This window comes from Herpailurus yagouaroundi, unplaced genomic scaffold (assembly GCF_014898765.1).
Source record: "Herpailurus yagouaroundi ecotype Mexico unplaced genomic scaffold, PumYag 140, whole genome shotgun sequence".
In the NCBI taxonomy this organism is placed as follows: domain Eukaryota; kingdom Metazoa; phylum Chordata; class Mammalia; order Carnivora; family Felidae; genus Herpailurus; species Herpailurus yagouaroundi.
Window position 1 is genome coordinate 43,889,647 of NW_024412395.1, and position 16,548 is coordinate 43,906,194.

Consider the following 16,548-nt stretch of genomic DNA (forward strand, 5'->3'; position numbering starts at 1 on the left):
ACAGCACCTGTGAGATGAGGTTGCCCAAAGTGCCCCAAATAACTGAAGGTTTCATGGGGACTAAAACTAGGCCTAGGCCTTCCAACTCCAGGTTGATATCTACATGTCATGAGGCTATCCTGTAAATGATATCCAAATACTCTAAGTATTAAACTGTTCGGTAACGATCAATCAAAATGCTACAATTATTACATGCATCATAATTTGAGTTTTCAGGTACCATCACATATTAAGTTTTACACTATTTGGAACACGTATTTCAAAACTTTGAGGTAAAGATAACACTTCTTTATTGAAAAAAAAATTTACTGGAAAACACAGATGAAAAAACCTGATATTTGTTGACACCTCAAAAACAGTCTACATATGTTACAGTAGTACATTTAGCTATTTTATGCATTTGGTTTCCTGCATAGTTTCCAAAATGTTCTAGAAGACAGCAGTACTTTAAATGGAGTCAGCTGGAGGTTTTAAAAGTATTTTAAGAAAGCCACAATCTTCTTTGTCCCAAGAGCTCTCATTGGTTAATATTCATCTTTGCTTGGTTCTTATTAAGAAAAGCTAATGTTAGACTGAATTTAATTAATCCGTCAAAACCACAGAAGAATTTTCTTTCTCATTCCCTCCAACATTTTGTTTCTCTTTAGTCACAGAAGGTAACACTTTCCATGCAGCAGATCATCTGAGTAAGTGTGGGTTAAAATGGTCAATTGTGAATCAGTCTCAATCATGTGGCTCTTCCATGGCAAAAGAGGTTGTTTGTCTACTGTGAGAATGTTCTGAATGCTGCATCTTGTGCCTATCTCTAAATAATCATACTTACTTCAGAAAAACTGAAAATATCACAGTCATGGAGAGGTTACCCTTCTACCTGGTGTTAGGGACAAGTGGAGGTAGATATTTTCTCTAATAACATCAAGCATCTGCTCCCTGCTAACATCCTTTGTGAACCCTAGACATCTCTACTGACATAGGTAATCTTACAAGTATTAATAAATAGTCTGGACTTAGCCACCATTCCTGTGTTTATGGAGGGAAAGCTGAAAAAATAAGACTTAAGACTTAAGCTACCTGATGCTGCTTCTTCATAGTACCTTGCCTTTTATGGTGCTTTAATATTTTTCAAAGTGCTTTTCATATGAATACATATATCACTTACTCACAAAAGCTGAGCAAGTGGTATGAGAGGCAGAATTCTTAGACGGCCTCCAAGATTTCTGTCTGCTGGTGTATATGCCCTCAAAATCCCTGAACTTTGAGTGTGGGCAGGATCTATGAATATGAGATAGTCACTCCTGTGATTACAGTTCAGATTTTATCTTAGCAGACAAGAGAGAGATTGTCCTGCTGGCTTTGAAGAAGCAAATAGCTGTGCTATAAAAGGTCTATGAGCAAGTCACATGATGAGGGCAGCCCTACCTGTTCAGAGCGATCCCCAGTGGACAGCTAGCAAGAAGACAGGAATCCCCATCTTCATTTTCAAGGAAATGATAGCCAACAACTTGAAAGAGCTTGGAAGTGATTCAATGTTCATCCAGTACACCCAGATGAAAAACATCACTTGTTTCATAACTTGATTTCAGTCTCTGAGACCCTGTGCAGAGGACCCTGTCCAGGCCTCTGACCTACAGAGCATGTGTAATAATAAAGGACTGTTGTTTTAAGCCACTAAGTTTGTGCTAATTTGTTGTGTAGCAGTAGAAAGCTAATGAAAGCAAAGGTAAATAATATTATGACGATTTCACCAATAAGGACACTGGTTCAGAAAGATGAACTGATTTGGTTAATTTCATCGTGAGGATTAGTGTGACAGGACTGATAGCGGTACCTTGGATGCCTCCTTTATATGCTAGCATTCTTTCCACAGTCCCGTAATGCTCCATACTAATGCGTATTACTGCTAGGTGTTCTTTACCCCTGCCCAACAACAAGATAGATACTTGAAAGCATAATACATTATCTTCCTCCATGCAGCTCAACACCAAGTAAGGCAATGACTTTATTAATCCTCACATCAGTTCTGTAGTATAGTAAAAACACTGATCAAAATCAAAGTAAATGTTAAGATGATAATATTTTTTAAGGAGTCTCAAATCGAATGTTAGTCCTCATCACTTAACAAACAATATTCTGAATAGTCAAGATCAGGAAACGTGATCGGTAATTCCACCCACTTTTTGTATTGTTTCTTCGGTGAATTATTTTTGAAAACCACTACAAAATTCTTTATTTTGAGACAAGGAAAATCTAAGCCTTTGTGCACCATCATCGTTCCCCAAGCCTAGAAAACAAAAGAGAGTGAGGGGAAAAATTAAATGCACATCCAATTAAGAATTCCCTGTGGCCAAAGTAAACATAAGCTCACAGCACTTTACTCACTTGGCCACATATTTTGCAGATAATCTCGCCATTTGTTTGATAGTCTACAAACTTCTTTCGTAGAGCTTTGTTTTCTCTCACAATGTAGAGTTCCCTAAAATTATCAAGGAGTAAAAACATACCTGAGAATTTGCAACAGACAAATATGCAAATTATGGGTACATGCTGTTGGACCTGAAGCTCAGCCACCTGCATGCATATCCCACACCTTATCCCCCTCTCCTTCCTGCCCCCACAGATCACCAGGTAGACGCTCCCTTTCCGCATACATCTCTCAAGGGCCATGTTGCTTTTGGTGGCCTCTTTAAGTCTGTAGATTATTTTAACTAGACTGAAGTTGTCCAAAAATTTGAGAACAAATATGACTACACACCAGACTGATGCACCTTGGACCAAAATGGCTCTGGGGCTCTCCCTTCTCCCCCCGTGCCTCAGTGCAATATATTTGAAAAAGTCACATTTGAAATAGGGATAGAATATGGGGGCTAAAGGAGGAGAAGTTCTGAAAAATAATGAACCTCATTTGTACTATTTCGGAAGAACATGCACAGTACAACCTACTTCACTTCTTATACAGAAACTAAAAATTCAGTGTTCCCAGACCTACTTGAATATTGGTGTCATGTTGACATGGTGCATCTTCTCAATTACATGGATGTCTTCCCCAGAGCAGGCTACCACACTGCAGTTTTTGCAGAGGAAATTTATTAACGATGGGTTTTCCTTGTAATACTTTGCGATACTTCTCTTGATTTTCATTTTCTTTTCCATTATACTTTGCATCTGTAATTCCAAAATCTGCATTGAGAAAAAAAATTCAGTGTTTCTTTTTTTTTTTTTCACAGCTTCACTGAAGTAAGTCTCCTGGAATTCAGAGATCTTAAATAGTTACAAAAATGTACACTTGGCCTTAGTATAGAAAGAAAAATAATGAGGCGATAGCCTCCAAAGAATTTTGCATATAATCCTTTCCTGTAATCATGGAAATGTGTTCAGAAAGCAACCTTTTCCATTTTAGACAAGTTCTACTGTGAGAAAGTCCTTAGTAATATTAAAAAAACAAAAACAAAACAACAACAAAATAACACCTCATCCTACCACCTCTCTCCCTTGCCATTAGTTTCAATTCGGTGTCATAAAATAAGTTTAAGCCTTCTTTTACATGGAATCCCTTTGAAGACCTAAACACTATTATGACATTACCAATAGTCTTCTCTTACTTGTGATAAGCCACCCCCCCCCCGCCACCAATTTCTTTAATCTTTTCTAGACCCTTTGCTATCTTAATCTCTTCCTTACACATTTGTGGCAGAAACAGTAGTTTCCCACCCAGAGTCCATTCTTCCTGGGAACAGAACTATAATTTCATCCCAGGTGAAAATATGCCAGCTACATTACAACATTCCAAGCCAGTGGCCAGTGAGACATAAGATGTTGAGTAGAATTTCTAGAAAAGCTCAAGTATCAGATAGTGGCCATTTTGCACTTTCTGTCTTTTCCATCTTCTTCTTTCTTCCATCTAAAATGAGCATGTGACAGTTGAAATTTGAAAAAAAAAAACTCTCTTTGACCTGGATAACAGAAACCAAATACTAAGAGGGCAGATAAGAGAGAGAAAGGTCTTGGCTTCCTTGACATGATGGAGCTATCATATGGATCTAGATTATCCACATTTTTTTTTTATGAGAGAATAAGACCTTAACTGTGTATTCCAGGCCCTGTGGCTAGTGGCAAAATTTATGTCATAACAGAAACAATGTAGAGACACAAAACTTGAGAAAGGCACTGGTCAGGTCTCACACCTACATAACTTCACATTAGGAAAACTTGTTTCTTAAATAATTTATTTAAGATAGCAAATTTATATTAAAATGTGCAGGATGCCATTGTTTTCCTGAAGGCTGAGGGGAAGTTTGTAGTAAAAGTAAATTATCAGTGCTGATGAGCAAAGCTGAATGGCCCATCTCTGGCTCTCACCTCTGTTTTGGGCTTTGATTCAAGACAGCCATATTTACTACAGAAAGGAGAACTAAACCTTGTAAGCAGCCCATGGGCCATATAATAGTTTAAACAGACAAGTACAAAGACTAGTGTCATGTGTAAATTATTATAACAATATAAAAAATTGAAGTATTATGTTCCCTGAAAGTTTAATTAGGTTGTTCCTGCAAGATACTATCATTCACTGAGCTGATAAAAGATGATTTGGCATGGGATCATGTACATGGCAGGCAATTAAGAAACACAGGTGCAACAGAAAAGATAAAAATAAATCCAAAGTTAGTGTATGGGTATGTAACCAGGACACCAGAAACTAAAAGATTAGTTTTAAAATAGTAAAGAATAGGGGCGCCTGGGTGGCTCAGTCAGTTGAGAGCCTGACTCTTGATTTTGGCTCAAGTCATGATCCCAGGGTTGTGGGATCCAGTTCCATGTCGGGCTCCACACTGAGCACAGTCTGCTTAAATTCTCTCTCTCCCTCATATATATATATATATATATATATATATATATATATATATATAAATTAATTAACTGATTAATTAGTTAAAATACTAAAGACTAGTAAGGGATTAGTTCTAAAATAGTGAAAAATAGTAAAGAATGTGAATTGGAGGGGCAACAAATGAAAACAAAGCATCATAAATATATGGGAGGTACAAGCTATAGTCAGTGAACGTCTAAATAAAATGTAACGAGTTGGAAAAGCTGTTGGGTCATTGCCAGGGAAAATGTTTAAAATCTTCACATTGTTTCTAGAAGTTTGATTCACAGGCTATCAGTTATGTACAGATTCTGTTTATGACATGGAAAATAGACCTCACCTTCTGTGTCAAGGCTCACCATTTACTAGTGGCTGTCTGAACATTGTGTTGATACGGATTCTTAACTCAGAAGAAGGGAGTGCTGGGGTCTACCAGCGATGTCTGCTGAGGGAGCTGCACAGAATAGTAGTCAAATGTACCCCCTGCCATCCTTTTCTGAGTTTGTCAGCCTGGAGTAGCTTTAGGAGGGCAGAGCTCTTAGCCAAAGGAAATCTAAAAAGGTAGCCGATTCTGGGGCCCCCAAAGAGACTGTATCTTATTGTAGATATAATCTGGAAAAATTTGCCTCATAAATTCCAGAGATGGCCTAGAGTTTACCCAAAACATCTGGTCTTGAAACATCAATCTTTGAAAATATCCACTTGATTAACTTTCCGGTGGCATTATATGGTCACAGATGTTTGATTTGACATTATCAAATGTTTGGTTTGCCTTGTATGTAAAGGGGTTTTAAAATATAAGTTTGTGTAGAAACCTGGCCAGGAAACCTTGGAGTTGGTTATAGCAATGCACACCAATTTAAAAGCATCCCTTTCGTGAAACTCTATTTAGGGTAGAGCCAATTCCAATGTTAAGAAACTAACATTCACACCCATATGCAAGGGTGTGAATTTTCTTCTAAATGGATTGTTTGCTATTATAGTAGTTACAGTCTTTAATTCAGTGGTATGGGGGATTTCCTGAAATATTGCAGAAATGCATTCTTCCTTCACGGCATTCCTCTTGAAGCTCAAATGACTCTACATTAGTAAACTGAGATGCAGCTAGATAACATATTATGTATTTTCTTATCATTCAAATCTAACCTCAATGTCTCTATTTCTAAGAGACTTTCCCCAAACATCCAATCTAAAAAGTACTCATCTAATGACTCGTTTCATGTTGTCTTATTCTAATTCTCTAGAATTTATCCTTATGTGATATATTTCTTGCTTCATTTTTGTTTCTTGTTTCTCCTCTACAGCTCTCACTACATATACTCTAGAGTATAAGCTTCACGTGGCAGAGATCGGTCCGTGCTGTTTGCTACCATGCTCTCTCTTTCTAGAACATTGCCTGGCACAGAGTAGGCACTTCATAAATGCTTCTACAATGAAAATTTGTGTCTGTACTGATTCAACGAAACCGAAATTACCAGGTTGGCTTGAATGGGTGAACTGCACTAATCTTTCTAAACAAGGGCAGATTAAATTTACATCATCAAAATTTATGGTTGGTTTCATTGGAACGGTGGCCTGACAATTTCTGCTCATGATGGATCTTGATTCTTTTTGTATGTGAATCTGGACTAAGTACAGCTCATCCAACTGGAACTTAAAATTCAAGCACAATTTCTGTCTTGAGACTTAGCCACAAAGCTACCAATGGCAACCACATGCAGCCACTTTAAAGTGAAAAATAAATTCGGAGAGGTCCAAAAACAATACCTTATGAGCATACTCCTCTGGGTTCATATTTTGAACATGGTCTATAGCTTTATACATCATTTTCTCTCGGAAATCATTAACTATCTCACGTTCAATAACTCCTGAACCACTGTGGGCAACCAGGACGTAGGTACTCTCATCAGCTCTGGCTCGACCTCGGGCCTGAGAACATAAAGAAATCAAATAAACGAATGGCTATGCCTTCTGTCCACACTCTCATCTTTGGTCTGGAATGGTATTCATTGCTCAGTGTGCCAGCCTTCAAGTAATTTCTTTATTCTCAGCAAAGTTAGCTGTTAACCATTTTTTGAAAATCAGTTATTTGAAATTCAAAATGTGCTTTAATGCAGACACAATGTTCTAGAGCGATGATGGTTAGGTCACCACACCAACCCTCAAAACCCTCAACTGCACAAGACCATTCTGTCCACTTTTTTTGTTCCCAGGATCCTCCTCTCAACCCTGGGAACCGGCACCATTGACTTAGACTGGAAGGGCATTCTGGCCTGGTAGGAGGGATAGATGGAAAGAAGGGGCATCTCTGACCTTGACAGCAGGACTACTGAAAATGCAGTTTCTGCTCCTGGTATCTATGTTGGATTTTGAGCACATTTCCCCATGAAAACAGACTCAACATGGTGACAAATTTCTGTAGTCCTCTTTAGAAAGTAATATTTATGTACATTTTGAGTAACAGACAATGTTGTGGCCTGGCCCAGGAACCTAACTACCAGCTATAATATCTGTATGAAAAATGCATTCAGTGTTACAAGCCACCAACAAATTAACTCTTGAAATTCAATTACTTGCTAATTTGATGGTTGTCTGGTTATCTTAGTCTTCCTGACTTGTCTCCCATGCAGGGATACAATTCAATGTATTTAAAAAAGATTTTAAGTTAATTTTATGGGAAGAGTATTATATATGCAAATGAAAGGTAACAATTATATTGTTAAAATAGTGTGGGTAAAAGATAAAAGAAAATTAGGACATTTCACTTTTGTTTTGCATGTGTAACTATGCCTCCCTCAACATTTTATGATGAAAAATTCAAAACATACAGAAAAACTGTAAGAATTGGGAGGAGAATGCAGAAATGGTAGGGATCCTTAAGGTTTGTGCATATTGCTTTGTCAGACATTTTTAAGACCACTGCACTTCAGATTCCTAGTCCAGCTGGGAGCTCTCAGACATCCTAGGAATGAAGAGGCCTCTTTTGACTCTTACAGATGGGGCGGGGCCAGTGTCATGTTTCTGAAGAGTCTTGGGACACAGAAATAACAACCAAAGAAGAGTTGTTTAAAAATGCAACAGTTGGGATGCCTGGGTGGCTCAGTCAGTTAAGCGTCCAACTTCAGCTTAGGTTGATCTCAGTCTATGAGTTGGGAGCTCTGAGTCGAGCTCTGTGCTGACAGCTCAGAGCCTGAAGCCTGCTTGGGATCCTGCGTCTCCCTCTCTCTCTGCCTCTCTCCTGCTTGTGCTCCGTGTCTCTCTCTCTCTCTCTCTCTCTCTCTCTCTCTCTCTCTCTCTTTCCCTCCCTCCCTCTCTCTCTCTCTCAAAAAATAAACATTAAAAATAAAATTAAAAATAACAACAAAAATACAACAGTTATCTGATTGTCATACGAATCAAAAACAGGAGTATTCAGCTCTTCAAGATTTCTTTTTTTGAATTGAGGTGTAATTGACATATAACACTGTATTCGTCTCAGGTGTGCAATATAATGAGTTGGTATTTGTATACAATAAGAACCGATTTCTCTTTTAGAAGAATAGATATATTTTAAAACTGTGCTGTTTTGCTAAAACAATTAAAATAATAACATAAAATAAAAATTTAACATATTAGAGGTATTAAGTGTACCTGGACCATGGCTATTTCATTAGTGACGAGACCATAACGGATAACAATATTACATTCTTTAATATCCAGACCTTCTTCTGCCACTGTGGTAGCGATAAGCAGATTTATTTTTCCAGTGCGGAATTTACTAATGACTTCTTTTTGTTCATTCTGTAGAAACATTTTAATAAATTAAATTTTGTGATGCTAAACACATTATAATCTTCTAATTAGCAGAAGAAATAATAAATTGCAACTGGTCAGTGCAAATCAAAGGATTAGCTCATACACGGATTCACTGCCATCTGTTTTTGGCATTGAACAAAGACATGATGGTAAGACAACATTTGATTTCCAATCTGGGATTACCACACAATAATAAAAATATTTCCATCATCCAGTCTGGAAGTGGGAAGACCATCATTTTTGCCAAGGAAATAAATTGATGGGTAACTTGGGAGGGAGGAAAAAGGAGATGCTTTCAGTTGAGGAGAGGATAAGGCAATGAGAAACTAGAGTGGGCTTTGCTCTTTACTATGTTAACTTCAGAATCTTTAGTATTCAGAAAATAAGATGCAGTGACACTTTTAAAGATTGTTGAATTTTGAGTCACAGAGAAAATAATACAGTCTATGCCCCATTTGGTCACTTAAAGAATCACTCGAGCATGAAACCTATAGAATATTTCTGGAAGGATATGTGAAAAATTGAAAATATTGGCTGCCTCCAGCGAGGGAGCCAGAATACCGGAGAGGAGTCGTGTGCCCTGAACCTTATTAATTCTGAAAGATGTGAATATGTTATCTGTTCAAAGAGAAGATTAAATAAAAATGAAATAATAAGTTATTAAAACATAATACTAAAACTATAATTAAATGAAAAAACTCTGAATTTTGAGTTTTTGAGTATATTAATTTCTTAGTACAAGAAATAGGGGCGCCTGGGTTAAGCATCCAACTCTTGATTTCAGTTCAGGTCATGATCTCATGGTCTGTGAGTTCAAGCCTCAGGTCAGGCTCTCTCTCTCTCTCTCTCTCTCTCTCTCTCAGACCCTCCCCCCTCTCAAAAATAGATAAATAAACTTAAAAAGAAAAAAAAAGAAAGAAAACATGCACTCTGGCCCTTGCATAGGAGGGGCAGGTGAACATAAACCCAGCCCCATATGGCCACGGTGGTTTTACTGCCACAACTACTCTTATCAAAGCTGTTGGTCCAGTCTGCCTCTGGTGCATGTTTATGCTGTCTTTTATCCCCAAACATTAAACAAAAATAACATGTCACACCAGCAGTGTGTTTTCCTATCCCCTTCCTTCTCTTCTTAGAGGCAGTGTGTCTTTATTTGACTCCTAAATGCTAAAGCATTGTGCACAAAAAGCCTCTCTCCAGTCTTCACTGAGAATTTCTCCCTCTGGCACTCATGTCCACTGATAAAGGCTTACATGTCTTTGGATTTTAGCAGAAGATATCTCTGCTATTCAAGAGTACTTTAATAATGAGAATTTCAGACACAGCATCAAACCCTGAAACAGTAGATGCCAACTCCCTCTCCCAAGGAGTAAGGCCAACTCTGTTCACAAGGGGAGGATGTAGGATGTAAGGAAGGTAATTTGGTATATAGCCCCCAAATCTGAAAGGACTTAGGACCAAAAAGTAGCTTGATAACATACTTTCCTTTTATACCTCACCTCTTTTCAAAGAGGAGCTGAGGCCACATATACCTGAAGTCATAATACGAAAGCTAATACAATAGAAACTTAAAAACATGAGTAAAAGGATACAGATGTATTACTTGTAAGCATTAACCCAGAGGCTGTGGGACTGAACTTGAGTTTTACCTGTGAGCTTCTGGAAAGGTAAGGCAAACGGGAAACAAATTAAGAAAACTAGTTCTCATCACAAAGGAGGAAGTAAGCTCCTTACCCAAGGAAAACAGTTCTTTCTTTCTCTGGCATAAATTTTAGAGGGAGCTTTAGCTGAGTATATGTAGTGAGTATATTGAGCATTATCATGTAAAATTTCAAGAACTATTTTTTTTTTCAGCAAACAATAAAACAGATAATTTGCTCCATTGGACTGAATGATGATGATGACCATAACAGAATTCAAGTCTCCTCTTGTCCCTCAAGACTCAAAGTCAATATGACTTCAGAAGAACATTTTACTCTAACAATCCATGCTTGTAATGTCTACAAGTGCCTTTTTTTTAATCTCCCATGGGTTTTTACTGTGCACATGATAAGTAGTATAATGAAATGAAAACAAAACAAAACAAATCTTTAAAAGGAAAAGAAAATCGCTCATAGTCCCAAATCTTTTAACACATGAAATGTCTTAATTTTTCCAAGTTGCCTTACAGATCTCATCCTATGCAAACATATTCTACATTTTTCTAATTATAATGTACATACTTTGGTGGGGATTTGATTTTTCCACTCGATATGATATTGTAACCAGTTTTGCATTTTGTTACTAGGTTTAAATGTCAATCATTTTTGCAAAGGAAACTCAATTTCCAAAGTTGCTCCAAGTATGTGAAAAACGTGACTCCTAACACAATGTTCAGCTTATCAAATACCACAGATTAGACTGCTATTAAACTCACATTTTATCTTAAGAACACGTGTTTCACCCCACAAAATTATTTGTGGGGTGTCAAGAGAACAAATGAAAAAAGAAAAAGACTACAATGAATTTGGGAAGAGAAATAACAACATGAGGAAAGAAATACAGGAGATGTTTTCACCTGTGTCATGGGCTTGAACTCACTGCTGTGTCCAGCTCCAATTAGATGATGGGCTTTGACGCCAACTTCAGAAAATTTTTTATTTTCAGTAATCCACTGGGAAAGGGCATATGCACTCTGTCGTGTTTTTGTGAAAATTATTCCTCGGGCTGATTCCTCAGTCCTTGTGTATTGTTCCATTATGGTGTTCCTTAATTTGGTCAGCTTCTCATTTTCATGTTTTGGGTTTTCAGCCAGCTTTTTCAACATTCTATTGTTTTCTTTAAAAAATAATTAGTTTGATTATAAAATATGTGAATAATTACACTGGGAGATTTTATGTAATGAGATATTGAGATACGTAGTTGACCTACAGTTAGTCTTGTGCTATATCTAACAATGAGGCTAGCTTAATAAATAAATGTATTGCAGTCTTGTTGATAATAAAACCAGGTGGCTGAATGACTGATCGTGATTACACAATTAATGGCTAATCTGAACCCATCAATTAGAAGGGGCCCGATATAGGTGGGATTTCTTCTTTCAAAATGAAAGATTATTTTAAGAGGGCCTTTTGGAGGGTGCCTGGCTGGCTTAGTCGGTCAAGCATTGGACTCTTGGTTTCAGCTCAGGTCATGATCTTGAGAATCTCGGGATAGAGCCCCATATCAGGCTCTACACTAGTAGCTCAGAGGTTGCTTGGGATCCCCTCTCTCGCTCTGTATCTCTCTCTTTCTCTCTCTATAAATAAATAAATAAATAAATACACACTTTTTTTAAAAGAGGGCCTTTTGGGGAGCTTTTGAGAAGCAGTGGGCTCATGCCAAAGAGGCACATGCATGAGCATACACCATAAATGTCACATTGATTCTCACCTATAAATAAATCCATGAGAAATCTATCTGTCTTATCCACTCTCAAAGGCTTCTTGTCATCATCCTCATCTTCGTTACCATCATCGTTACCCTCCTCAGCACTCTCATCGCTATCATCTTCTTGGACTGCAAACTTCTTTTCTTTTTCATCATTATAGAAAGCTTCCAGGTGATTATAGGCATCAATCGTTCGAATTGTATCATTAATTTGTAGGGCCTCATTGTACTTCCTCAAATGCTCTGCGCAAACTCGGTCTTTGCGATTTCCTTCTCTTGCAGCTGTGAAAGAACACATTATACATAGTGAAATAATGGTAAAACACACCCCTACAATTGTGCTGAGGACTTGAATATGTCTTTGATACTTGTTTTTGAAATGGGCAAGTTAAGGCCCAAAATGCGCCTTGAGCTCTTAAAGCCTTTCAACCCCTGGACTGGCTATCTGAGTTCTGTTACAGCAAGAACACCTACCTGATTCTTGCTGACTCAGAAGAATAGCATGGAAAACATTTCAGTTCAGTTTGCATTTGGAGACAGAAACGTTAATATTTATCTTAATGTGTTAAACATACAATAAGTGAAAGACTCTGGAAATAAAGACAAAAATGGGTAGATTGGAGCTTCTTTCCATCAGTAGATAAGAGATTAGAACATGTACATCCGTGTACTACTTCAGAGAAATTCCATCTGATATTCCATTTGCTTTCAGCTTGCTTGAGAATATATGATAGATCATGTGAAATCTTAGCATAAACATGGAAGTGTTAAGTCAAAAACCCAGTTACCTTTTTTTTCCATTTGAATGGTCCATTGTTCATAGGGTTGAGTTCCAAAATCTGACATTGGACTCATTTCACAAAAACTTTGAATCCTGGTCATTATTTCTACAAGTTTATCTTTAAATGGATCCTAAAAATAAATTATACACTTATTCTTACATGTTTATGTTGTTAAAGAAATAACATTACCTTTGTTAACATAATTTCCATGTTATAATAAATTTGGTTCATAATCTTTGTTGAGACAAAGAAACAAGTTAATCTCTGACCACTTCCTCGTACATTTCTTTCTTATCCGAAACCCACCCTTAAGCCACATACACACCAACACCATGCACCCCCACTGGAATTCCCATGTTAAAAGTTTTACAAAGATAAAACTAATGAATAATAAGAAATTTGAATGCTAAGAGTAATTTTAAAATATGTAAGTTAAAGCAATACCCCAATTATTTAGAGATTGTGATGTAATTTAAGAAACATTTCCATTTGAAGAACTGGTATGATTTCTAGCAAAATAAAAAGTCAAGAGAGACTTGTGATGAGCACTGGGTGATGCATGGAATTGTTGAGTCACTATATTGTACACTTGAAACTAATATAACACTGTATGTTAACTAACTGGATTATTTTTTATTTTAGAGAGACAGAGAGAAAGAGAGAGAGAGAGAAAAAGAGAGAGAGAGAGAGAGTGGGAGAAAGAATCTTAAGCACGAGCTAGCATGGAGCCTGATGCGGGGCTCGATCCCATGACCTTGGGATCAGGACCTGAGCCAAAATCAAAAGTTGGACACTAACCCACTGAGCCATCCAGGTACCCCTCTAATGAATTTAAGAAAAAGTTAAGAGAGTTTAAAAAACAAAAACAAGAAAACCGGAAGAGTGCATACTAAATGATTTCCTTTAAATAAAGTTAAAAATCTGTCAAAACCCATCTTGGTGTTAGAAGTCAGGATAGTAGTTATCCTTGGGGGATGAGTGACTGGAAGGAGAAATAAGGGCTTTTAGGGTGTTGAAAATGTTGTCTAGATTTTGACTATACAGATGTGTTCATTTTAAAACAATTCAGCAATCTGTATATTTATGAATTTGTACTTTCCTGTACGTCTGTTATACTTCAATAAAAAGCATTCCCAAATTAAGTAAGTTAAAAAGTAAGATGGCAGCTTTTAAAAATTTATCCTAGGGATGTCGTGGGTTTTTTTTTTCAATGATGATGAGTAGAAACATGCATTTAAATTTATCAAGTAAAAGGGAATAAGTAACAAAACTGAAGGAAAATAAAGTATATTCAAATGTTCTAGTTCAGCTGGAATAGATAGTAGTTTTCTTCAGAATTTCCACCAAAATTAATCTACGGAGATTGGTCACTGACACTGGTTTAGCGCCTATGACATTTCAAACACAATATTGTCTATTATACATATTTCATATCATTTAATCCTAACATCCTATGACGTAGCTTTTCAATGACTACACTTATTATCAAGTACATAGAGCTAAAATTTATCATGCTTTTTATATTTTACAAATGAAAGTATTGACATAACATACTGATCATAATATCCAAAACAACTCAGTTGGTTTTTATAATCAGCAAAAATACTCATTTCAAAGGAACCATTAAAGTAAATATTTTACTTCTTTACTACTGAGTGTACCGTGTGTTTTCTTAAGAAAGTAAATGTGCAAATTAGGAATGATTCCCATTATCATTACCAACTGCAATTTGGTAGCAACAAAATTGTTCTGTGAAATGTCAGAAAACTAGTCCTGGAATTCACCAAGAAAGTTAAATGAATAAACTGAACTATAGTAATCTCTCTAGTTTACTTGTATATAACCCTCTCTACTCTCATCCCCATGGCATCTCTTCATATAAACTGGTAAACTAAAGGATGGACAAGAGAATTCACAGCAGTGCTTTATCATCTAATAATACAAAAGAATAAAACTAAGTTATTTTGCTAAAAATTTAAGATAATATTCTTCGGTTTGTATAAAATAACCTCTGCATGTTTCAGTTGAGTATGGTATTATTAATCTAATAAATATAAAACTTTAAGCACATACTTCTCTGGTGTCATCTGCGATTGCAAACTTTTTGCATGGCTCTTTTATTTGGCCTTTGAGTTGATTTATATTTTCTTTCACAGTTTTAATGGTACATGCATCAAGATTGGCACATATCTGGAAAAGAGATTTTTTTCAATATTCAAATATTTTGTTTTCCTTTTCAATTGATTCAATGTAGAATTATTTTTTCATATAATAAATAAGTACCATGACTTGCTAAATATAGCATTTTAGTATTGCTTTACTGTGGATCTGATTAACCAGTACATTTATCTCAACAGACTAAAAAGAAACTTCTAAATCAGTTGGCGGATAATTCCAGAAAAGAAGTGTATTTATTCTCCTTTCTTAAATTCCATTTGCCAGCTGGAAAAACTGATATGGAAACAATATAGTAAATAAAAGAGATCAACAGAGAATGGTTATAAGATAACCATATTATATGAGACATTTTAAAGGCCATCTTGACATCCCTGGATCAGATTACCACCCTCTTATACCCATAAAAAGGACAATGTAAAGCTAGGAGCAGTTGAAGACTAGATGTGCCTGAATCTAGACTGATGTTAGTCCTTAATCCCATAATAAATTGTATTTTGGAACCAATAATTGTGCCTCTGTCTGTTGTACGTGATTTTACTGAGTCCAACTTAAAGTAAGGGACTTAAAATATAAATGCAATTGCTTTAGTACCAACATACTCCTTGGGTTTCTCTGAATTCATTTAACATTTGAAATCAACAATAGTACTTTATGTGGTGTTACCATTTGGGGTCAGCTGACAAGTAGTACAACTTCGAACAGAGATTTTTGTATCCCCCTTTTCCCATTTAATTTGAATTACTCAGAATCTGAGAATCACATAGAACAACAAAGGCACAGAAGAAAATATGCAATTTTTAAACTCATGGAGTATTGTGAAAATTAGAAACTTTCATCACTTATGCATATTTCTAAATGTTTATTTATCTTTTTCAGAGAGAGAGAGAGTGCACGTGTGTGCACAGAAGGAGGGACAGAGAGAATCTGTCAGCACACAGCCTGATGTGGGGCTTGATCTTACCAGTCTCACCGACGGTGAGATCATGACCTGAGCCAAAATCAAGAATCAGATACTTAACCAACTGAGCCACCCAGGTGCCCCTTTTATTTTATTTTTTGTTTTAAAATGTTTATTTATTTATTTTTTGAAAGAGATAGATTGCTTATTTCTATATCAAATGGATCATTAAGTTTAGCAATAAGAGTGGATATTTAAAATTAGGTATTTCATTTGCCCCAATTTTTCATTTATTATATCTGCACTCCATAATTTTTGTGACATTTTTATATGCCATAGTAATCAATTAAGGCATATTACTGTTTTGTAGAAGATTGAATATATTTATTTTAACTAAAACACATTGATTTAACTTAATCAATGATCATGAAATACCTTCTGTTATGTACTCCATGGCATGTGGACCTCAATCTACTCAAAAAGCCCAAGAAGCACTGGCATTTGCTTTAGGTTTTTGTTGTTGTTGCTGTTATTGTTGTTGTTGTTATACATAACATATACATATACATATACATATACATATACATATACATATACATATACATTATGTTATATACATAATG

At 36.2% G+C, this 16,548-nt stretch overlaps 1 protein-coding gene across 3 annotated transcripts in view; it reads right to left on the reverse strand.

Annotated features, from left to right (window-relative positions):
• Positions 1 to 266: 266 nt before the first annotated feature.
• The window catches only part of IFIH1 (interferon induced with helicase C domain 1), a 56,727-nt gene continuing 40,445 nt past the window's right edge, over positions 267 to 16,548 (reverse strand). The window contains exons 8-16 of one of the 3 annotated variants that reach the window (XM_040475200.1): positions 14,923 to 15,039; positions 12,856 to 12,979; positions 12,071 to 12,349; positions 11,217 to 11,476; positions 8,495 to 8,644; positions 6,632 to 6,793; positions 2,987 to 3,177; positions 2,380 to 2,473; positions 267 to 2,281 (exon numbers count right to left, since the gene is read on the reverse strand). In XM_040475200.1, the coding sequence (XP_040331134.1) occupies positions 2,102 to 2,281; positions 2,380 to 2,473; positions 2,987 to 3,177; positions 6,632 to 6,793; positions 8,495 to 8,644; positions 11,217 to 11,476; positions 12,071 to 12,349; positions 12,856 to 12,979; positions 14,923 to 15,039 (1,557 nt within the window). In that variant the 3' untranslated portion in view covers positions 267 to 2,101. The remainder of the gene's footprint in view (positions 2,282 to 2,379; positions 2,474 to 2,986; positions 3,178 to 6,631; positions 6,794 to 8,494; positions 8,645 to 11,216; positions 11,477 to 12,070; positions 12,350 to 12,855; positions 12,980 to 14,922; positions 15,040 to 16,548) is intronic. The other 2 variants (XM_040475201.1, XM_040475202.1) reach the window with 2 other exon arrangements.